We start from the raw sequence: 23,511 nt of genomic DNA, 5'->3' as shown, positions 1-23,511 counted from the left end.
AATGAGCCACCGGCAAGGTGTCCGCAATAACAGTGGGCTGCTGGAGAGTTGTTTTGCTGTACCAGAGGACAGCAGGCTCTTGCACGAAGAAAACCATAGTATCTTTTTCTCTCTCCTGAATGCTACTTGCTGTAGTGCCCCGGAGCTCCCACTGGCAGACTGTAAATGTAAGCAAAGGGTGTAGTCCCTTGACAAAGATTGCAGCTCATATGGAGAGGTGGTAAGAAGCTTGAATTTAGCTTCTGAGAGTCAAGGCCGCAAACTCCTATCAAAAGTGAGCTGAGTGCTTTCTTTCACTCTATTTTAATGGAAATAGAGTTGTATCAAGGCTACCACAACCTACTTGAAAAGACAACATCAAAGTAGGTGCTATGGCAACAGAGCCGCTTTATTCTCAGTCTCTTAAAAGTGGGAGACACAGGCAATGCGGTGCTGCTGCTTAGTGTTACATTGGCAGATGAGGAAATTAACCAAATTTACCTCAAACTGTCCTGGATGGCTGCAGTCTTGGAGTTTCGGGAGTTGTTGGGGTGGTCTGGGCTGCAGAGATGTTCTGAGTCAGTCTCACGGACTGTCAGCGTGCTATTTGAAGGAACCCAAATGCTATTTCAGTTTATATCTGGAAACAAGCCCATAGGAGCAAGCCTGGCTGGATAATTTAATCTTATCTAGATAATGGAACACTTAAATGACTTGTTTCATAAACTAGAAGGCTATTTTGTGGTCATCCAAGCTGCTGTCTTGAACTGTCACTTGCTTCTGAGGAGACTTGGGAACCTCCTGAGCTTTGGAGTTAGACTTGTAGTTTGAATGTTACAATAACATAAATGTAGATTTTGCCCTAAAATGTCTTTGGAGGCAACTACCGCTTCCTGCTACCAATTTAAATGCTAGCCAAATGACTTGATTCTAGAAACTTGCTTGGCATCTGAGTGGAGAAACGCAGGAGTGACTTAAGGGTTTGGGTGTCATCTTTAGTTCTTTAACTAGGTAAGTCAAAGTCATCTTGAGAGCAGTTCTGGCAATGCTTATTCTGGTGTACTGGCTTGGCTGCTAATTTATACTGCAGAAGAAATCTGTCTGCCCGTTGGACAGTGTTCAGAGAGCCTGATGGGTGTGTACATAGTCTGGTACAGACACAGTGCTAGGTGGCATTTCTGTTGTCTTAGTGACTTTCTGTGTTTGGGGTTTTGAGCTTTGCAAATCTCTGCAGAGCCGGTTTGCTGGTCCTTCTGCAGTAACGGTTTGCCTGCAGTCCTGACTAGTGACCTGCCTGTCTAACATACCAGGTAACGCGCAGTCCTTTAGATTAAGGACTTGCATTCAAGCTAAGAGGTGTGACTTCAGACTAGGAAGTCATTGAAAATGTTTTTGATTAAAATGAGATTAATTATTACGCTGTAGAAGTCATAATTGCTACAGTAATTATGCTGAATGAACTCTGATCCGGGGCTGTGCCAAACAGGATCATGAGCTTCATGACAGGCTTGCAGATCAGCAGGCCAGAAAATTGAGGATAATGCTGAATGAGTGTGAGGGAAGGTGTGGAGAAAAAAAAAAAACGTAGCCTGAAGTTTTGTGCCTCATTGTCATCTCTGTTCCAGCAGGCAAGCACAGAGCTAATACCATGTTCAGAATAGCCACTGGCTCCTCAGTGGCTAAACAAGAATAACACAGAGCTGTAAAGGTGCTGCGTGGTCCTGATGCTGACACTGCAATAGGAAATGAAAGCTTCTGTTGGCATCTCAGTGTTGTCTTCTACAAAATTCAGCATGCTTCAGCAGCTGTCTGGCTTGCTGGCTGAAAACTATCTCTGTGGTGGATAGAGGTAGGGCATGCAGAAACCCTTTCTCACCAAAGAAAGTCTTCTCAAACAGGGTAATAACTTTGTAGTAGAAAAGGAATGTACAGTAACTTCAGTGTGGCTGTATCCTGAGTTAAAGATAGGTACTTAAAATGTAAACAGATAATACTGCTAAGCAGTGTAAAACCACTCTAAGAGCTGCATACCTGAAGGACACTGCTGTATCAGTACTAACTTCTAGAGGAAGGAGAACTGCTGCAATTTGAGCTTTAAGAAACACGGGGTTAAGAAATCGATCTCCACGGATAGCTCTGAACTCATATCCAGACCAAAGGACGGTGGATGTGCTCTTTGCTTTAGCTGTAGCTGCCAAGTTGTGACTTGTAAGCCACTGAATGCGGTGCTAGCCTTCTAGCACAAGCTTCAGTTTGAACACTTCCTGTGATGGTCAAAATTGGAGAAGCTTTTTCACCTTAGAGGGAAAACAAGTCCTTTAACTGTCCTTTTCTCTTTGCTGGGCTAGCGTGTGGGAAGTTCAAAAGGGAATGCAGAAGGTAAACTGAGCTCAGTTGGCACTTCTACCCCCACATTGTACCTGTAAGCCTGATATGTTGTTTAGAGATTAACTTCGTAGACCTCATGCCCAGAAGCATGAAAAGAGTTCCTGAAGACCTGGGAACTGGTGTTCTTTATCTGCTTTTATTCAGTTGTAATCCCTCTTGTAAGTAACTCGAGAGGAGAATGGAATATTTTCTGCAGGTGAGAGCCTGCGTGTTAAATATTGTGAAGGACTTTGTCTGAGATGCTGACAAAGAGTTGATGTTGTAATGTGGAAGGCTGAACTTCGGTTAAAAAGCCAACAGCTGAAATTGGAGAAAAATAATCCACTGCTTCACTTCTGGGAATCTCCTTCATGCACTCCTGGAGACCTAGCCTTATTCATTCTTGAGTAGAGTATGCTTATCCTCAAGATGAGTGTTTATAAAGCCTTACTTCTGGCATAATAGTCCTAAGTGCAATTTTATTATGAGTCACTAGTACAATGAACAGTGTTTACGTGGCAAGGAGAACCTAAATACTTTTAAACATTTAGCAATGTGAGGTTTCATAACAAAATAGTTTTATACTTCCCCTGTAAACTGTGGGCTAAATAGTACAATGTGAAAGTACCCAGCTAACCTTGCAAGTATTTTTGAAGTGTGACAGCCAAAAGCTTGTTATTGACAGGCGGTAATACAATGGCCCATAGTCATAGGCCTGCTAGTGCAGGAAAGTGACTTGGCAATCGAACCCATCTTGAGCAGCCAAAACCGTCACTTGATAGCTTAAGCATAACAGCCTACAAATGATATAATTCGGGGATATGCACTCAAACTGGGTCCAGAAGCTGAGTGGGATGGCTCACAACTTTAAAAAAAATAAAATAAAAATCTAGCTGAGAATAACTACTGTGCTTCTGCCAGCAGAATAAGTTTGTATAACCGTAGTCCGATGCGAACATCAGGGTGCTCCTAGAAAGTCTCCTTTCAAGGTATACAGGACAAAGTCAGTGAATATGCAGTCTGACAGTAAGCTTTACTCTTACTGCTGGTTATGTATGGCACTTATGGACCCCTGGTCTTGCTCTTACTAGGTCATGACTACTACATAAACTTTTTTTATAACATTCTAGCCATTTTGCCATCACTATCTGAAATATAAATGTTGTTCAGGTCTTGGAACTTTGCTTTCCAGGAATATCATCAGAGGAGGGCTCTCTCCATGTCTGCTCATTATGTGCAGGTTACCAGAATGCTGTGCAGATGAAAGGCTCACAGTTAAGCAGTGTGAGACCCAGCTTACTTACGTAGCTTACACAGAGCTTTATCAGTATTCCTGTATCAAGTGTTTCTCAATACTGTTGTGTTGTTGCTTAAGTGGGGCTAACTTGTAACGTAATGTCTTGTTTCTTGCTCCAGGAAACTATCAAAGCTTGCTCATCTAATCAGTTGGTTATCTTTTGTTTCCAGACAAATCTCCCTATCTTCAAATTGAAAGAATCTACAGTCAGAAGAAGGTACAGTGACTTTGAATGGCTGAGGAATGAACTAGAAAGAGAAAGCAAGGTGGGTAAACTGAAAGGTAAATAAAGTCTTTGTGTAGACATACAAACAGTACTGATACTGAAATGTTATCTGTATGTTATAAAGCATATGTATCATACCAAACAGATGTTGCAGGTGAAAACTTCCTGAGTTAAAATTGTGTCAGCCTTTCAGCAAGCCTTAAATATACAGTGCTAGAGGCTGTTTGATGGTTTTGAGTTAATTCAGAGTTGAACAACTTGAATTCCACAGCACCTGGTTGGAGTACCTCTTCTATGAAGGAAGGCTGAGAGCTGAGGATGTTCAGTCTGAAGAAAAGGCTCCGGGGGACCTCATTGCAGCTTTTCAATACTTAAAGAGGGCTTATGAAAAAGATAGAGAGCAACTTTTGCTTGGACAGACAATGACAGGACAAGGGGGAATGGTCTTAAACTAAGAGGGGAGGTTTAGATTAGGTGTTAGGAAATTCTTCACTTAGAGGGTGGTGAGGCGCTAAAAGAGGTTGCCCAGAGAAGATCCCTTCCAGCCTAAGCCATTCTATGAATTCAGTTTACCACTGTGGGCAGATACTGCTCTTATCTGGTCATGTTTCCTTACTTCACTAGGGATCAGAATGATGAGTTGGATCCTCTAAGAGGAAGACATGGCACAGGAATTCTATAAACTTGCTTCCAGGCTGCACTTAAGGATGCTTTTCTAAATGTTTCAGGTTGTGGTACCACCTCTACCAGGAAAAGCTCTTCTTCGTCAGCTCCCCTTCCGAGGAGATGATGGCATATTTGACGATTCCTTTATAGAGGAAAGGAAACAGGCTCTTGAGCAATTCATAAACAAGTAAGTATTGGGTCTAGTTATGAGGAGACAAACCCAGAACAGAGCTCTGTAAAACGGAATTAGAGCTGCTAAGCCTCCAACTATGGTAGCCGCACTAGGTTCAGAACAACAGAACTTTAACATAATCTCACAATAGGACACACTTAACATTGCTCATCCAGTGTTTGGTTTGGATATCTTAATGCTTACCTGAACAGCTGAAGTGAATGTTAGTGTTGTAGTTAATTTATGCAAATTACTACTAAAATTATAGCATTGAAAATAGTTCTACTTTTCACTTCTGAAAAGGTATCCTCCACTGGGTGAACGATGAAGCTTACAATGGGATTACAGCAGTTTACTTTGATTGCAGATGTGAGGTATTATCAGGTTGTATAATGATGCACATTTTCTGTAATCATCATAAGAATCGTTCTGAAGATGCAGAAACACTACTTGAGGTATGCATGTATATAGTTTGTAATAGACACTTTGGGCTTTGTCATTGACTTGCAAAGGGTGAGCAGACATAATAGTTACAAAGACTTATGTTTCTTGCTCTGCCACCTGACACTAGCTACTCTCCAAATAAGTGACCCAAGCAGCTATTTTCATCTCTAACGATATGGATCCAAATAGCAGGTCAGAAGGAATACTGTCACTACCTAGTTCCTCTAGCCTCTAGAGCCAACACTGTTCACACCAACTGGATTCTGGACTTTTCCCATCATAAGAGATTCAAGCTTGTCAGTTCCACTTGCATTCTAATCTTGCGCATCAAGTTCTACTACACATTAATGCAGATATGCTTTTGTAGTAAGTGTGTTTTGAAGGCTGTATGACCAAGACAGTTGTAACTGTAAAATACAACTTTTTATCCATGCAAGCTTGGGACTGCACAGTTTAGAGGAAATGTACTTATTGGCACTGAGTCCAGCAATATGTGCGGGAAGAAGGATGTTTACATTCTAAAGCAGCTAATAGTGAAACTGTCAGCTTAACAAGAACATCTGAAAAACATCTCAGTACTGCTAATAGAAATGATGAATTTGCTGGTATCAGTCTGAGTCTTACAGCAAGTAATACACTGATCTTGTGGCAGCGTGAAACTTCTTGGTCAACTTTCTCTCCTTTGAAGGACAGAAGTAGGCTGTTAATGTAGTTATCGATGTAGTGGTAGACTTGAGTACATCTGGACCAGGACTCTTCAGGCAGATCTCAGCTATTCAAGGTCATCAGTTTATTCTAATGGCATGGACTACTTGAGCAAATATTACCAATTCAAGTTTTGAACCGTGTAGTAGTTTTGAAGCTTATACCAAGTACTCTGGGTATTAGCAAACTTAAGTTACGCAAAATACTTCCTAGAGCATTCATTGCTGCATTCTCAAAGCTGGTCTTCATTCAAAGCTACAGAAAAGTCCTTCAAATAACTGATACCACTATTCAGAAAAGGTCTTGGTGCACCAATGCCAGTTCTCAATATTCAGGGATGCTGAGATGAGAATGCTTAGGAATGCTTGTTGAGACACTTTGCCTAGATGCTACATCTAGAGGGACAACTAAATCACAGCAGTGCAGCTTACTTGTCAGCTCTCTTGGGCCAGCCTGCTGGCCAAAACTGTTAATACTTAGTGCCATTTGCAGGGGAAGCTACGCCGAAAAAGTCTGCCTGAACCTGACTTAGGGATGCATGAGAACTTTGAAAGTGTGGTCACCTTAGTGAAGAATACTGAGGAAAAGCTGATCCAAAACGAGTTACTCCTGTGAAACCAAGAGCTGGATCTGAGATCAGATCTAGTGCAGCAATTCAGCAACCAATTTGCAAGCCTTCCTAACAGGGAAAGGAAATCTACTGCTGCCTCTTCCTGTCCTGTCTGTGTTGTACTTCAAGGCAAGCAACTGTAGTTGAGTGGGAGTAAGAAGTTCAAACTACCTACTCCAGGCTGTCTTGCGAACCAGTGTTTTTAGGCTGCTGCTCATTTACTTGAACCTGTCAAGGTTGATAGGCTTTATGACTGCACTTGAAATACTCTGTCAGGGCTGAGTAGGAGAGCTCTGCTTCCTTGTTAAAGGATGCCCTCAATGACAAGTGAGCGGTGACAAGTTGATCCCTCCTATGGTGAGGTAAGCGCTAATAGGTGGAGATATGGAGGAGATGCACAGAAGTGCTTGAAAGTACTGATACTGAGCCCCTGGAGTTGACGATCTGTTACACTTACTCCTAAGCTTCCACTTACAACACGTGTTCTGGTATGTGTGGAAGTCATAAAGTTGATGCAGGCGGTCCTGGGGAGGAAGGGGGTGGTGGTGTATGGGGGGGACTTTCTCACTTAAGGGGGGAGGCCTGTATTGACTGAACTGATGCAGCTCTTTACAGATAGCTTCTAGGCTTTCATATCCATAAGCAATCAGTTTCCAGGGATTCTGGTTCTCTTCAATTCTTGCATACACAGAGGGCTACAAGGTATCTTAAGGGGTTAAATGCTAAACCTTGTGGTTTTCTTCCAAGCTTGGGAACATTTAATTCAGTTTAAGCTCCTTTACTGATAAAAGATAGTGGCCCAGTGTAGTCTGTCTGGAACAAAAATACCTCTGGTAAAGGAGCTGTTCTCTTCTGGAGCAGACAAGCTCACTTTCCCCCATGTTTCATATCTAAAGGCATCATCAATTAACGGAATAGTCAAATCTAGTACCCTTCAGTTGAGCATCGGTGCTGCTTGTGCACGTTGGGAATATTAACCATGGTAAGTCACTTTTAAATCATGTCAGGGCCTTCACAAGACCTTCACACCCCCTGGTGGAATAACTCCTTAACTCTGTTTGGGCTAGCAAAACTGAACTAGACTGAGAATTGGTGGGTTAAGCTGCCTTTAGAGAGGTGTTCTGTGTCAAAGGCATCAAGACCAATAAAATTGTCTTGGCTTAACTCTAGATTTCCTAATGCTAGGATGGTTGCTTTGATAGTCTCCTCAATTGCAGCTAACAGATGACATAACATGCATCTTTGTGATCAGAAGTGATTCAGAGTTCTTATGGACTGACTTAATGCAGGGGAGAGTGTCAAGTCTTTCTGCCAGACATCATTCTAGTCACCAACAGTAAACTGGAAGTAGATCCCTGCCTAAGTGCAGATGCACAGGTTGTTGGTATAAAAACCTTTCTGTACTGGCAAGCTGTAAGTAGACTCAATTTGTTAACACTGTGTCTTTTTTCCCCTCTAGGGTTGCAGGCCATCCACTGGCACAGAATGAACGCTGTCTTCACATGTTCTTACAAGATGAAGTAATAGACAAAAACTACACACCATCCAAAATAAGACATACTTGAGTTTTTGAAATAATCCTTCCAAACATTAGTGGTTCTTATGCTTGGTTTTAAAAGGTTATAGTTTGTCTTAGCATGCAGAGGATAAACAGACACAAAGTCTCCACTAACATCAGTACACTGCTTGGTCTTTGCATATACTTTATAGCATTGAAGAATTCACTTGTATTTTAGCTAAATCCCTCTGAACCTTTGATTTAAGAGTATTATACTATGAGACCATCCACCCCTTGCAGCATCTCTCAGACCTTTCCACTCTTATTTGCAATGATTTAACAATGTTTACTGACTTGGCCTTACTTGAACTTGCACACTTGTAGTGTCACGTGTTCACTTGTATATGACTAAACTGCTATGCTTTCTGAGGTAGTCATCTGTCTGAACTTCTGTAGAAAGACTGCTTTCTTTCTGATACCCTGTGTGAGATACACTTATGCAATTGTCTTCAAGCTTGTAAAACACTTTATACTGAAGCAATGAGGGAATTATCTTTATATTCTGTAAGGAAAAAAAAATCAACTTTATATACTAAAATAACTTGTCTAAAGTTTTGAAATAAAAGTGAAAATGCACTTCACAAGTTTGTCACTCCTGACCTTAAGTGTGGGGTATCTAATGATTTCTGAGGAGCAGGGACTTGCCTAAGCTAAGTCAAGTGGTGTTTCAGCAGTGCTGTGATGCTCTTCTGCAATGCAGTGTTTTGCCACTAACAGCCATCACTAAATACTGTTTGATGCTGGCACTCACTGATAGTATTATTGAACATATAAAGATATTAAAGCTTGCTCTGGTGTTGTGAACCCGAAGCTGCAACCCCATACATGGTTGGCAGTCAACAGCTATGTGGCTTCGATAAGTTGGGAGAAGGGTAGCCCTCTACTTGGTATGAGAAGCCTCGATCTAGCTTCAATTATCATATGAAAATTATACCATCTTATGGAGAAAGGAATACTGCCAATGTTCTGTAATAGAATTTTAAGTCCTATAGCTGAACATTAAAGTAGGATAAATGTTATCGGGGATGTGAAGTCACGCAAGCCTGCTATAAAATGTAATCACAGATCACTTCCCTGGATGTTAAGGGGAGGCTATAGCATTGTGCTTGTGTGGCCACAGGTCCAATGCAGGCTGTGGACTCCTGAACTCATGTTCACAAGCAATGTTGCTGGAGTATTCCTTCTTCTGAGATGTTTGTATGGCTAGAGAAGCTTTTTTCAGTGATCCAAAATTTGATGAGGGAGTTACCAGTTCAAAGACACTAATAGCAATCTGATTCAGTGTGCTATGCTCTTCATAACACTGCATGTTCTAAGCAACTTCAGTGCATGTTGGCGTAGGCTTGGCTCTGCTACTGCTTTGTCCTGTTAAATATATATATATTCCTTCCTATCACTGTGTAGACAACATGCTACAAACTTACAAAGTTACCAGTTTTCTTTAAATAAGACCGTTAATCTCATTTTAAACTTCCCCTATGTCATTTGTATGGAATTCTGGATGTGAAAGTTTGAACTGACAAACACTGGTGGGCTGACTGGATTATGTGCGGTATTAATGAAGCGTTCTATCTTTTGGCTGCAATAAAACAAGAGTTTGTTTCTCAGTTTATCAGCAGAGGTGATCTGGGTGCTCACAACCAAGTGCAATCTTTTTATTTTTGGACTTTGGAATGGGAAGGAAATAAAATGGACACTGGTGGCACAGCTCTGGGTTGCAGGTGGGCTGTGTAAGTTTTGATCCCTGGTTCCATGGGTAGGGCTGCGGGATAGATTCAACACAGCCTTTGTTGTGTATGAGGGGGGCAAAGACCAGTTATTTGAGCATCAAACTGTTCAGTATAGCTTTTCAGTAAGTTTTTGATAATACAAAATAATCAATTCTAAAACTCCCTGTGCTTGTTGAATCATACTTAAAAGCTGAATTACTCTCGGAGAAGGGACAGGAAGGACTAAATGTATATGAAGTTTTATTGATTTAGGTTTAGATACATAGTAAGGTGTTCTTTTTCCTTTCTCAAATGTTCTATTTTATGTGAGAAGCTTGTTTCTGAAATCAAAGTAAGTGTCCTGTCATATGCCTGAAAGATGATGATACAACCTGTATCATCTGCTGTGGAAAAAGGAATTAAGCTAAAGAGGGGAAAAAAAAAAAACACATACTTGATGTCAAAGTAGATTCTCCTTTTCATATTTCTGAAGTGCAGTGAGAAGTTGGCAGTGTTAACCTCTGAGTGTGACAGGATCTGGGATTCAGTGAACATCTGCACTGGCTTCTGGGATTTCACCTGGGCTTCAGTCCTTCAAGGCTAACCAGAGACCCTAAATCTGGTATAGCATAACTGGTTCTGCTGCTGTGCAGTCTGTAGTTCTGGGAGGAGGACCTGGTCTGAGATCAGCCGTGCCTAAACTACAGGCATCTGGGCATGATGCCAAGCTTGAGGCTGCTGTGCAGATGGGCTGGGTCCTACTAAGAAGATGAGATAGGGGTGTGCACCCATTGCCCTGCCTGATTTGCAACCAAGTTAAAGCTCATAAACTGAATTATCACAAGGGTGGGAAGCCACAAATGTTTTCTCTTTAGTGTAGAGCAGAAAACAGTTGAAGCCCAGTAAGTTATCAATGCAGTAAGAACTCATCATAAAGCGCTGGTTTCTTTTTAAGATCAAATTCACCACACCCTATGGTAAACACATTTTCAAGCACTCCATGCTAGTTTGTATAGAAGGTGTTTCAAAGTCCTGTAGTCCATGCTTTATCTCACCTGACTCATCAAAAGACTGGTCTCGCATATTTAATGGTCCCGCTGTCTTGGAAAGAACGGAACATGAGACCTGTCGGACTGAGCAAGTGGAAGAGAGATGGGTTGAGAACTTGGACCTCTAAAACAGGAGTTTTGTGCTTGGAGTCCATGGAGCTAGGATTTCACTCGTGGTCTGTGTTCCTCGACACCAATAAACAATGAGCCATGGATATACCCTGTACATTTCCACTTGTCACTTTAACGTCCATACTCTTCGGTCACTCCCTGCCTTATGAACAATATGTTTTATTTTCTTTCTGTTGCCAGCTTCTTCCTGAGCCCAGGGAGTTGCTTGCCCCTTTCTTTGGTTTGAAATATAACTGGACACCTTAATAAAACTTCAGAATCTTTTTAATGGAAGCAGTGTTTTTGTACTCATCACCCATTGTGAGATGCACAACTCACAGATACCAAAAACTAAATAACTCGATACTAAATAACGGAACAGAAGACATATACTAGGTCAAACATCGAATCTGTTTAGAATTATGTCCCAGAAAAAGCTCTGTGTCAGCTCCTTGAGAAGGAAATGTTAGAAACCTTGCAGTAAATGTGTATGAAATACAGAAAACATCTTTGTGCGGGACATCAAAGTCCCTTTGCCCCAAGGCAGGATCACCTGTAGCTAAGTTATTCCCTTAAAGTTTGTCTAACCTCATCTTTAAAACCTCTGATGATAGACACTCCACAGCATCTGAGGCAACTCACTTTAGTAGAGGTTATTTCTGTTCCCTGGTAAGTAGAGTGCAGTCAAAGAAACTAATCCAGAAATAAAAGGATAAGCATTAAAAGAGCAGTGGAAAGTAATTTAAATTCAATATATTTTTATTCTTTGTAAATACAATGAGTACAACTTTTTAACTTCACAAATCAGTTAATCCACTTTGTACAGGAAAAGTTTTACTCATTCTATGATAGTCCAAGTGCTGATTTTTCTCAGTGCTAGTTTCTAATAACAAATCAAATTTTGAAAAGTACAGCAGCTATCTTTAAATGTTTTTCCTACATGTTTCATACATCAAATAAGCAGCTTATAATGTTTTTGTGTGTGAGAGGGTGTAGGCGAACAAGGCTTCAAAATTAGAACCTGGAGTTTTCTAAGAAGGCATTGGAGACTTTGGGAAATTGTTAGCATCGTATCAGTCAACCACCTTTATTTCTTTGAAATAAAATCCCTTCCGTTGATTTCTTTAGAGTCATTTCACTTCTCTGCACATCTCATTGACAAAGAGTTTGGCCACCGTTGCCTTTGGTTTCAGCACTGTGCCAACGGGACAGCCAGCAGGTCACTGAAGCGGTCATCTCCATTGGATTTGGTTTTGCTGTTTTAGTCTTCCTTTCTTGACTCGGACTTTTTTTCGGGGGTGTGTTTGGGTGGGTGCTTGTGTGTGTAAGAAGAAGGGAAGGTCGGGGAGGAGGTGTGTAAAGCTCTTCTGTCTTGAGATGTTAACCGAACAACGTCTGGTGACGCTGCGTCAAAGATCACCAGCTCATTTTTCAGGAAGAATGGAACTGCCGTCATAAGCTACTTTTTAATCAGTTCTGAAGGCCACTTCATGATGTATTAGAGCAGAAGCAATGTTTTGGTAACCTGGTCTTAAATGTTGCCTACCGTATTAAAACATTTTACCAACATAGGCTACTTTTAAAACAGTTCTGAAGGCCACCGCATCTCGCGTTACAACAGAAGCCAAGTTTGGTCACCCAGTTCCAAATACCGAACAAACTAAAGTACCTTCTTTCACATTTTGTCTCGGATCTGCCAGTTAAATGAGAGAATAGCGGAGTCTTTGTTAACTATGACTGGCATCTGAATTGCCTCCATCCTGTACTCACAGGAAAAGCAGCCAAATTCCAACCACTTTCACTTTTTCTGTAGAACAAAGCTTTCTCTCCATGATCTAAATCGCTCTGTTCAGAGCAGCAGAATCATATCTACTGGGGTATTTTTTGTCAATGAGTTTAAAGGCTAAACATTCCCAGGCTTATGCTTCCTGTAGATTTTGTTAGTTGAGGCTTATTCTCCGTAGATAAAAGTTCTTCTCAAACTGTCCATCCTGATTGTTTATTTTAAGGTAATTTATATGTCACTGGATTTGTACATATCTGAAAGCAGTCTTGTAATTGGTACATTCCCAATGGTCTTTTTGAAAAACACTTCTTCTATTGTAGATGGACTAATCGAACGTAAAGCTGGTAAAAGCAATAAAAGTTTTCCAAAACGACAGGGTTGTGTGGGGTACCTGGGAAACAGAGAGAGGAAAAAAGTGTTATTGAAGTTTTTAGATATTTTTTCCAAATAAAATCTTTTACTTTGCAGAAAAAAACAACATTCAGCAAATTGCACAGATGGGCGCTACCTGTGCTAAAACCCTGTTTCGTACTCACATGAGCCAGAAGGTTGACCCCAAGGAAAACTCTCTTAATGGAGGTTAGCAGAATATAGACCAAGGTCTCTGAGTTTTGATTAGCTCCTTTGTTTATTCCCTCAGAGCAGAAGCAATACAGAGGCAGGATCTGCTCTGGTTTGTCTCTCACACAACAACTATGTTCTTGATGCAGTTCAGGGAAGAGCTTGACCTATAATAAATACCCTGTCATTTAAAGTGCAATTTAAACCTAGCTGGATTGTCATGGTAATCATTTTGCCTCCTTCTGGTTGCCTTACACATTTAATAACAATTGACATTTAGAAAGAAAATTTTTGATTAAAGAAGCTGTGTTTTGTCCCCAGGTAATGTATTTGCGTAATAAGATTTTCCATTCTTTCTCCCAGCTTTTGAAACCAACACAGCACAGGATATGGAGTCTAGTTGTGCTTACACTGACTTTACGTTGGTGTGATTCTCAAGCCCTGCGTTGCAGTGGTCTCCCTAAAAGAAGGAACAGGTCATGGAGAAACATCCTGCTCCCCCAGTTGGCCCTCCCTTGTGTCCTACTGAGAGTGACTCCACCGAGATCAAGAGGCTGATACTAATGTCACACTGACAGTACAGTAAATTCGAGCCAGAGGATGAAACACGAGCTGAAAACCTTATCCCATTGGAGTCAGTGTGACAGTTCTGTTAGTGGAGCCACGGTTTTTCCCTTTCTAGAAAAGCTGCAGAAGCTTTGATACCCTGAAACGGGAGTTTGAGCTTGTTAGACTTGGTTTACACAGCTAGGTTTTGCTGAGAATATAGGCAGCCTTTCACTGCATTTCTTTCTTCGAGAAAGGTTATCTTTTACCAAAGATACTCTTTAGGCCAGTAGCTAAATATTTCCAGTGATGCAGAAATGGGATGGAAAAGTTGACATGCCTGGAATGAAAACTGTGGCTATGTAAAAAAATGTGAAAACCATCTTTCCCTGACTTTTCTCTCCAGGAAGCCCTGGCTCACTGAGTCTCCAAGGAGCAATCGTCATGGGAAAGGCCTCCCATGAGAGCAGGAACAGGTAGCTATGCAGTGGTTATTCTTTTGACTTTGAACTAGCCATAACTGGACAGTATTTGCCTTTTTGCTTATGTCCCCAGGGCAGGCCATTGCCTTTAGTCCAAACAGAAGTGCTTCAAAGACCACTGCCGCCTAATCTCTGATGTGGAGTTGGCTTCTGCTATAGCTATTAGAGGAGATCAAAGTTTCAGAAGGAAAAGATGGCAAAAAGCTGCCTCTTCACCATTCCATCTGCCACTGTGTTAGCCTCATGGAGCTCCACTGCAGCTAAGGGACTGAGGCATGGACTTCGCAAGACCTCTCACAGCTCTCCCAAGTCCTGAACTGCCCAAGCAGCTGGTGCAGAAGGCATTAGGTGCATTCTTCTGGCCTCTCCGCTGTCCCCCGACTCCAAAGTGGTCCATAGCAGGAGGCTGCTAGCCTGTTCTCAGCCAGCTGTTACAGAGCATGGCTTTGCATTTTGCACAGTATATTTCACCCATTCCTGAGTTTACCTCCATATACTTCATGGGATGCCAGCTACAACTTTTACAGCAATTTTTAAGATTTCTGTACCCTATGAGACTTATACTGGATGAGACAGGTAATCTTTTCTTCCTAAAACAGTGATTCTCATCACCCTGCTCTGGCACAAAAATAGGATTCACAAGTTGTGGGTTTTTCAGTTCAACCCAAACACAGACTTTGGATAGCATCTCAGAAGAGCTATTTAGCTTCCTCCTGTCTCAATTTCCTTGTCTACAAAATGGGGGAAATGACATGGGGAAGTGCGTTGGAGATCTTGGGTGAAAAGCACTTACACTGCTGCGGGATGAGATGTTGAGTGCCACTATTGGCATTGCTTAATAGAATAAAATGTAGAGAAAACCTAGCCTTCTGAAGTGCAAAATGCTCCACAGCAGTATCACTTCACAAAGGAAGATACCACCTTTTACCATTTTCCATTTGTCTGAATAAATCCCATCTTCCTCATTTCATCGGGAAATGCCAAATCCCAGCAGGCTGGCAGTCAATTTGTACTGGCTGTAAAAGCCTGGTCCCCACGGCAGTCAGTGGAAATGTCACCTTCGCTACAGCCAGAGCAGGATTTGGCCCCTATGCCTGCAGGAAGGACTTGAAGGAGGCGCTGCTCACCTACCTGGTGTGAATGTAGCTGTTCAGGGTGAGCTGGGCTTCGTCTTGGAGGGCGGCTATCGCGGCAGCGTTTCGGAAGCTCCTTAGCTCAGAGCCACTGTGTGTCGGCACTGGAAAGCAGATCAGTTACTAGTTCAGCGTGGGTCAAAACAGTTCAGCTGATGCTATCCGTGGGACTTAAGCATTCCCATTAGTCCCCCAGCACTCCATTGTCAGCCTTTAAAAATACAGCACTGACTACTGGAATTTGATACCAGGAGACCTGTTGGATGATGCAGTGCTACGTCTGGTTTAAAACATAATTTTGGCTTTAAAGTAGCAACCTCAAAGCTATCAGGACAGACTAGCAAGAGATTATTTCTGCTTACCAGCTTTAAAAGTGACAATGCATTTGAGACAGGCAAATTCAGTAGCATCTAGCCGGAGTTGTCTAAATCTAGCCACAACCTCCTGTAAAGCCTGTATTTCTGAAATAATTTTATTCAGCTTCTGAGAATCTGTATTGTCACCGTTCATGCCTGAAGGAGAAACAGAAACAGATGAAATAAATAATATTAAAGGCATTTGCTTTATTTTATATTGATTTCTGACAAAATCCTGTGTATCAATATCCATTCTATTGTCACACTTGTCTATCTGGTTCCATGTAAACTGACTATATTGTATGAAAGTTAATATAAAATCTTCTCTTGGATGATAACAAACACAGTAATTTGCATTTAAATGACAATGCAAGCAGTCATGAATACAACAAAACAACATTATTTGCATTTAAATATAGATTTATAAATGACAGGTATGCTCCATTGTTCAGTAGGAATTTGTTATTCTTTACATGTTGGTCTTTTTTCAGTAATGTATTTTTATGGTAATTTTTGTAACAAAGTCATTAAATTGTGCAATTCTTACCAGATACAGCCAGTAGAGTGTTAGCATCAACTGGAATGGCCCATTGTGCTATTCCTAGAACAAACAGTTCTCTCCAAGCATCTTCCAAAAGCATCAGCTGTCATACAATAGATGTACAATATAACATAGTGTATAATTTATAGATTTATAAACAATTTAAATATGTAAATTTCTGTTATTTTAAAAACTACTTTAAATGCTTGTCATGGTATTTTCCCCACAGAATTCATTAGCTCTTCTCTTAGCTTTTTGAGAAGGTGTCTAGAAATAAGTCCATGCATTGTAGCAAAACACTTGGTGTTGGCTCCCTGTGCACTGTGTTGGACACCAAAAGGGAGCAGAAAGAGAAATGGGAGTGAGAGCTCCTGCCCCAAAGAGCTCACACATAACAGGAGCATTTGCCTATGTTTTTCAGCCTGACTCCTATCAGCACAGACTCTCCTCTCCGTGGCCATGTAGAGCTGTCCTAGAGCAAGTTGGAAGGGTGCTTTCCTATTGCTCTCTAGGGACTACCCTCCTTTCCCTCGTGAAGGCAGGATTTCTGAAGAAAAGCCTGGAATTGCATCACGGGGTAAGGAACACTGCTATAGATCACATATGTATGTTTAACCCCTTCCTTACTAAGGAAGTCTTCAGCTCTTTCAAGCATAGCATCTACACACACGTACAGTTTCTCAGTGCCACCTATTTTCCTGCTTTTTGCCTAAAATGGCTCAGAAATTCCAGTCAGTCAAAGCTGTTTCCTTTCAGAGAGCCTGAGAAGCAGGGCTGGGGAAGCCATCGACAGAGGGGCAAGGGAGGAGGAACTTAAATACAGCAACATGCCTCGTGTTTTCAGCTCTTCCTAACAGCACAAAGTGAAGTCACCTAGACAGTGGGCTCTGAACTTAGCATGCCAGCAGCAGCTAAGCTGACAGCACTGCTAGTCCTCTGCAATTTTTGTGCATCGTCTGGCTTTATGGATGATGTGCTTTTTTTGGAAGCAATGCCATTGATTTCCGTGGAGAGGCACTGGTGCATCTGAGGAGACATGACTCCTGATAATGCAGAGCCAGGACAGAAATATTTAGTCTTGAGAGCATCTATGGATTGCTGGCCCGGATCAACTCTTAGGAGGGGTTTGGAGGGCTCCAGTTCAGCAGAAATTCATTAGTTCCCTGGCCCAGCCTAAAGGACATGCTGTGGTGCATGCAGATTGCTGGGACATCACATTTCTTGGTAGGGTGGGAGAGATTTCGAGGGCTGAGAATTGTAATGGACTCACAAGGGGGTCATCTGGTGGCTCCATGCAGTGAAAACAGATTGCACAGAACGTGCAGCAAAAAAAGCAAACCACATTAATATTGCTATGGCCCCTGAAAGTATCAGCAGCTTCTCATCTTAGGAAGATAGGAAGGAGGGTATATTAGAAAGATTATGAAAAAGGAAGAACAAACTAAAAAAATAAAAATAAAAACACATCATACCAAATGAATTATTATCTCCTTGGAATCAGATATTTGGAAGATATCGATGACAGAGAAAGCATGCACTAAAAATGAATCCTTTATCCATGTGCTATTACCTAACAGTATTAAGACTTTTAAACCACCCTGTTCTGATCAAAATGGAAGAGCTCTCAGAGTCTCATCCCTACAGGCTTATGCCCGTTTTGTGCCTTTTTGTGCTCTGTGCTTTGCAGAACTTCTGCATAACTTGGCTAAGGAAATTGTGACAGGAAAGTATTTCTGTCTCTGTTTACATGTAATTACTGTTTGAAATAATTTAATTGGATTTTACAACACTAGAAGCTGCCCAGATTTTTGTAGGAAATGTGGGGGGAGTCTAGGCACAGCACCAACCTCAGCTCCGGTCTGAGAGCAGCTGAACCTGCCTGCAAGTCTTCCCCTCCTCCAGATAATCCTGATGGATATACAGGTTTCTGTATGACATAGGAAATGATTTGCCAACCTTTCATTTGCTTTTGTAAAACTTTTTTTGTCATTCATTCATGCAGATACAATGGCAGTGAATGGTGGTTCCTGGAAGATATCAATTTCATATGTTCTTTCTCCCCAGGCGTTTAAAGTCAGAGGACTTTAGAAATAAGAGACTATCCCAATAGCTGAAGCTTTCTTCATGCCTATGCATAAGTCTGTAAAACCACCAATTAAAATAATTCATGCTGAAGTCATACTCAGCCCTCCTTCTTCAAAGAAACGAGAAATACCAGGCTTTCTGAAGGACCGGTTTTTTGCTCCTAAATCAATCCCATCCTGTTGTCGTGACCTTCTCTCGGTGACTTGCATTGGGCCAACCTCTCTGAGGGACAAGCTGGGCAGGTGTGCGGGAGCGACACAGCCATCCGCAGGCTTGTGTTTTGTCAGCAAATTGGCTTCTGCTTATTTCCTTGCCTTCGAGACGAAACAGAGTCCTGGAATCACAATGTCCTTGCCTTTTCAGAAGAGCACGAAACAAAAGCAAAATCCAGGAGAAGGTTTTTAGGCTCCACTCGAGCAGATGTCAGGGATACAAAAAGAGAAATTCAGACGTTTACAGCTGGGCCATTGTCAAATTAAATAGTGCGGTGGCAGTGTTATAAAAATCAACTGTCTGATTATTCACGAAATAAGGTGATTAAAATCAGAGTTGTTTCTTCTCCAGCTCTCCTGAATGTGACAGGGAAATCACATGGAAAAAGGCCCGTGTCAGAGCTTCAGAGCAGAGCAGCTCCGAAAGTTGGCTGGTGGTGAGGTCCAGTGAGTAAAGGTGATGTTGAGGAGAGGCTGGGATTTTAACATGTGAGTAATTCGCTAAGAGGAGCCCCTGGAAGTGGACCAGGCAGTGGGTCACTTAAAGAGAAGGGGAGCACCCTGCTATCTATGGCAGGTGAGCAGGCCTTGCTCTTTGAGGTGCATTTGTCACGTGCAGTGGAGACTTCTCTTGCTCCCAAATCCTGCTCTCTCCCTGATCTCCACACAAACAGAGGTGACTTTTGGGAAATGCATCCTTATTAGGCTGAATGAGGCCTTCTCCTTTGCTTCTTCAGCTTCCTGTGGACACCGTTGGTTGCTGTGGACATGGCTGGCCCAGAGATGGATCCGGCCCCTTCCCGTGCCCAGAGGCCCTGCTGAAGCAGCACCCTGGCTGCTTCTTGATGTCGGGGCCTGTTTCTTCAGCTGCTTCATGTGGCAGATCCGGTGCTTCATAGGAGCAACAGCAGCAGGAGACAGCAGTAGAAAGCAGCACGCTGATCTGGGGCTGCTGCCTTCCTAAAGGTGGCTGCTTAAGGCCTGTGTAACCCCTGGGCCTACCCCATCCCTCCCCTCAGCTGGAGCTGAGTGGAGTCTAATCTGTCCTCGTTTGTCTACCCTAATGACAGGGATTTCAAAATGGGGGTCTGGTGCTAGAAAAAGGACTGTTCAATATACCTTATCCCTTAGTTAGAAACCCCTCTTGGTTTCCTAAGAAGTTCTTTACTTCTGTTCAAAATCTGTATTTGCATATGAACCACAACCTTCCCCCCTGGAACCAACTGGTTCCTCTGATGACTGGTGTATGTGACACCTAAGGCACAACATCTCTAGTTACCATTTTGTGAAATTAGCTCAGCCGTACCAAAGTGTTAGGTATCTTTTTTTTTTTTTGATTGGAGCTTTGCATAGATTTCCCCCCTTCCATTTTGTAATTATCTGATTACTTTTTTAAAATTAGTGCGTTTTACAAGGCACACAGAGTCCTCATCAAGAATCAAGTCATTAAGAAATTGCTTCAGCTCATATGGTTCACATGTGATTTACTTGAGGCAAAGGCAAATTGTCATAGAGGAAAACAAGACAAATTAGGGAAGATTTTAATTAACGGTGAAAAATATTGGGGGCTGGCCAAATTTTGCTTCCACTATATTGGAGTAATTGTAATGTAAGTTCACTGAAACTAACATGAACAAGAAAAAAATGTTGACTAGGTGAAAAATTATGTGGAGAGGAGATGGAGAGGAGAGGAGAGGAGAGGAGAGGAGAGGAGAGGAGAGGAGAGGAGAGGAGAGGAGAGGAGAGGAGAGGTGTGAGGGAGGGAATGATCTTCAGAAATCACCTCACTCATATCCTGGTCTATATGCTTAACTAAGCACATCTCATTAAGAAAATAAGATATTGTCTCCCATTTTATGGTAGAAAAAGTTGAGCCACAAGTAATTTCTAAATTATTGTCTGTTTTTTATTTTAATTTTTTTATTTTTTTTTTTCATTTTTAGAGACAGACTAGATCTCTGCCCTGAACTTCAGAGCTGTTTAGGTCCATGACAGATATAAAGGTCCAGGTCTGAAGGTTCAGGACCCAACCTGTGCTCTGAGCCTTCTGTATCAGGCAGGCCCAACTGATGCCACTCCATCTGTAGGTGCCTTACCTGGTCTTGTAGGGACAAGGTGGAGAAGGCTGGGACGCTCTTGGCCCACTTGATACTCATGAACAGAAGTCTGGCTGCTGACTCACAGACGGATTCGGTGGCCACTTCATAGAGATACATGGGGGTGCCATTGACTTCGTGTGGATACTAATGTCAAAAACAAAATAAAGCAACTTCATACAATGTCACCAAGGCAGCCTGATCATCCTCTCCCATACAGCTGCTGTTCAGTGAGTCACGCTCATGCCCCGTACACGGTGTGCACTCTCTTGTTCTGCAACCAGATGGCATTGCTTTCAGCGGGCCCCCTCCAAACCACTCTGAGCTGCTCGTCTGTGGATGGGCTGCACTACAGGAACAGTTCACTGGAGGGTGTTGAAGGGAAAAGGAAATTACTACATCAGGGAAAAAAACTATTCAATACGGTGTCATCCTTTCCCTGTTACAGAGCGGCAGCCTCTGGTGGAAGAGTTACAAGAATGTGAGTTTGATTAAGGATTTGTATTTTATAATCTGTGCTTCAGAGGCTGCTTCAGCAGCCCAGTGTTGCACAGCAGAGCAGTAAGCACTCGTGGAGCCTCACCCTTTGTCTAGCTCCCTGACTGCAACAGGCTGTAAGCAGATGCATGGAGCTAACCATACGCACCTACAGCACATGCAGGACTGGAATGGAGTTACGTTTTCAAGCACGTGGTATGTTTACTAGCTAAATAATTTCTGATTCAGCATTTTTCAAATTATAATTTAAAACTGTATGTGATGATCGTGTTCATGACACCAAGCTACCAACTAGAAATGCAGAACTATTTAAGTGGTCTGCTGTCCAATTTTCTAGGTGCTGGAAATACACAAAATGGCATTGCAAATGGCTTGACGAAGATTCCCTGGTGGCTCATTCCTGTGCAGCTGAGGCCATGCAGGCTGCTTAGGAAATGTCACAGCCAAGAAGACAGCCTAGACATGCTTGTCTGTGCGGACAAGCTGCATGCTTTGGTCAGCATGGACAGTGCTTTGTGGGCTACACCACCATGGAGCTGGGCTTTTTGCCGAGAGAAGCTCAGTGCCTGCAGCTCATCCTCATGCAGTGAGGTTTAAAACTGACTTGCGGATGGGCTGCAGGCAGGAGGAGCGGGTTATCAGCTGATCCTTCGGCACCCTCCATCCTGTTGGGGCCTCTCAACCCTTGCACCTTGTGTCTCCAGAGCACTTAGGGACATAAAAACAGAGTCCCCACCACTACCCACAGCACCTCACGCCTTGCTGTTTGCCAAGTGCCCCCGGGGGCCGGTGTGGGGTCTGACCTTCGGGGTGGGCTGTGCCAGGCCCACCAGGGCCTGCCTCTCGGGGGTGCCAGTGACGGCGGCCAGCTCCAGGCCGTGGGGCTCCAGCTGGGAGACGGCGGTGAAGAAGGCAGGTGCCGGCAGGGCGGCAGCTGGGAAATGTGGGGCGCTGCCGCTCTCCTCCTTGTGCCCGCGGAAGTAGAGGGCCACCTGCTTCCGTATCGTCGACGTCCGGGGACCCCGCTCGTGCTGCACGGCTGCGGGACACCGAGGAGAGGCGGTGACCCCGACGGTGCCCCTGCTTGGATGGGGTCCCCTCCTCCCCAAGTCCTTCCCACTGCCAGCCCCCACCCACTGCTGGGGGTCCCCCATCACCGGGGGGCGACCCGAGGGAAGGAAGGGGGGGTCCCTTGGGGTGGGCGCCCTTGACCCCCTCCCCTTTTGGGGGTCCAGCCCCACCAAGGCGGCAGGTACCGTCTTTGTTCATGTTGACTTCCAAGCACTTCTTCAGCCGGCAGGCCCGGCACTGGTTCCTGTGCGTCTTGTCCACCGGGCAGCCCCCCTGCAAGGTAGAGGGATGTCGGGTCGAGCCAAGCCGAGCCAAGCCGAGCCGGGCCAAGCCGGGCCGAGCCTTCAGCACCCGAGACAGCGACAGTGGCGGCCTCCCCGGGGCTCCCCGCTGTCCCCCGGGGCTGGCTCAGGGTGCAGGGGGTCTGGGGGGGGGGGGGTGCGCAGCCTACCTGGTTCCCCGATTTGCACACATAGGTCCTATTCCTCCTGATGCTCCGCTTGAAAAACCCCGAGCACCCATCGCAGGCGTACACCCCGTAGTGCTTCCCGGAGCTGCGGTCCCCGCACACTTTGCAGGGGATGTCCAAAATGCGACCTGAAAGCGGAGGAGGGAGGGAGGGGGGGGAGAGAGGGAGCGCTAAGCAGCCTGACCTCCGGAGGGATTAGCCCCGGAGCTGCGGTACAAGCAAATAATGAAGTGATTTTATAGCCAACTTTCTTTTCCTTGAGCAAGTGTCAGTTTTCCACAATGAGCATTATTCATGCACCGCTACGTTTATTCGGATCTCCTGTAATCGCCGGGACCCGCTTTGCAAGGGGAGCTTGCGGCTGCGGGTGGGGGGGGCAGCGGGCTTTGGGGGCGTTCCTCCCGCTCCTGGCGCTCCGCGAAGCGCTGGGCAGGAGAGCGAGCCGCATAAGAAAGCCAAACAAAATCGAGCGACCGGGAGCCGAAGGGACCTCCTCGTCCCCGCCGCAAGCCCGGGCACCGGGGCCGAGAGCGGCGCGCGGGAAGCGGGGGGCCGCCCGCACCCGAGGGGCAGCGGCGGGGGGAGACACCTCGGGCACCCCCGGGGCAGAGCCGAGACCGGCCCCGGCAGCGCCCAGAGAGGAGGAAAAGCTCGAGGAGAGGCGGCTGGGTCCCTGCCGAGAGTCCCGCTAAACCCCGCTGGGCGCCTGACTTCCCTCTGCCCTTCTGCTTTTCCTTTTTCCATTTTTTTTTTTTACCTTTCCTTTCCTTTCCTTTCCTTAG

At 43.9% G+C, this 23,511-nt stretch overlaps 2 protein-coding genes across 2 annotated transcripts in view; one reads left to right on the top strand and one right to left on the bottom strand.

Annotated features, from left to right (window-relative positions):
- The window catches only part of SNX3 (sorting nexin 3), a 17,239-nt gene extending 7,608 nt beyond the window's left edge, over positions 1 to 9,631 (top strand). Inside the window, exons 2-4 of the mRNA XM_040550969.1 lie at positions 3,814 to 3,909; positions 4,598 to 4,722; positions 7,926 to 9,631. Coding sequence (XP_040406903.1) covers positions 3,814 to 3,909; positions 4,598 to 4,722; positions 7,926 to 8,031 — 327 coding nt within the window. The 3' untranslated portion in view covers positions 8,032 to 9,631. The remainder of the gene's footprint in view (positions 1 to 3,813; positions 3,910 to 4,597; positions 4,723 to 7,925) is intronic.
- The window catches only part of NR2E1 (nuclear receptor subfamily 2 group E member 1), a 27,403-nt gene continuing 13,303 nt past the window's right edge, over positions 9,412 to 23,511 (bottom strand). Inside the window, exons 3-10 of the mRNA XM_040551077.1 lie at positions 22,712 to 22,908; positions 22,446 to 22,533; positions 21,993 to 22,228; positions 20,692 to 20,838; positions 16,305 to 16,401; positions 15,764 to 15,913; positions 15,400 to 15,505; positions 9,412 to 13,070 (exon numbers count right to left, since the gene is read on the bottom strand). Coding sequence (XP_040407011.1) covers positions 12,908 to 13,070; positions 15,400 to 15,505; positions 15,764 to 15,913; positions 16,305 to 16,401; positions 20,692 to 20,838; positions 21,993 to 22,228; positions 22,446 to 22,533; positions 22,712 to 22,908 — 1,184 coding nt within the window. The 3' untranslated portion in view covers positions 9,412 to 12,907. The remainder of the gene's footprint in view (positions 13,071 to 15,399; positions 15,506 to 15,763; positions 15,914 to 16,304; positions 16,402 to 20,691; positions 20,839 to 21,992; positions 22,229 to 22,445; positions 22,534 to 22,711; positions 22,909 to 23,511) is intronic.

Source organism: Cygnus olor, chromosome 3 (genome assembly GCF_009769625.2).
Source record: "Cygnus olor isolate bCygOlo1 chromosome 3, bCygOlo1.pri.v2, whole genome shotgun sequence".
NCBI classification, from domain to species: Eukaryota; Metazoa; Chordata; class Aves; order Anseriformes; family Anatidae; genus Cygnus; species Cygnus olor.
This window is presented reverse-complemented; position numbering and strand designations above follow the sequence as displayed.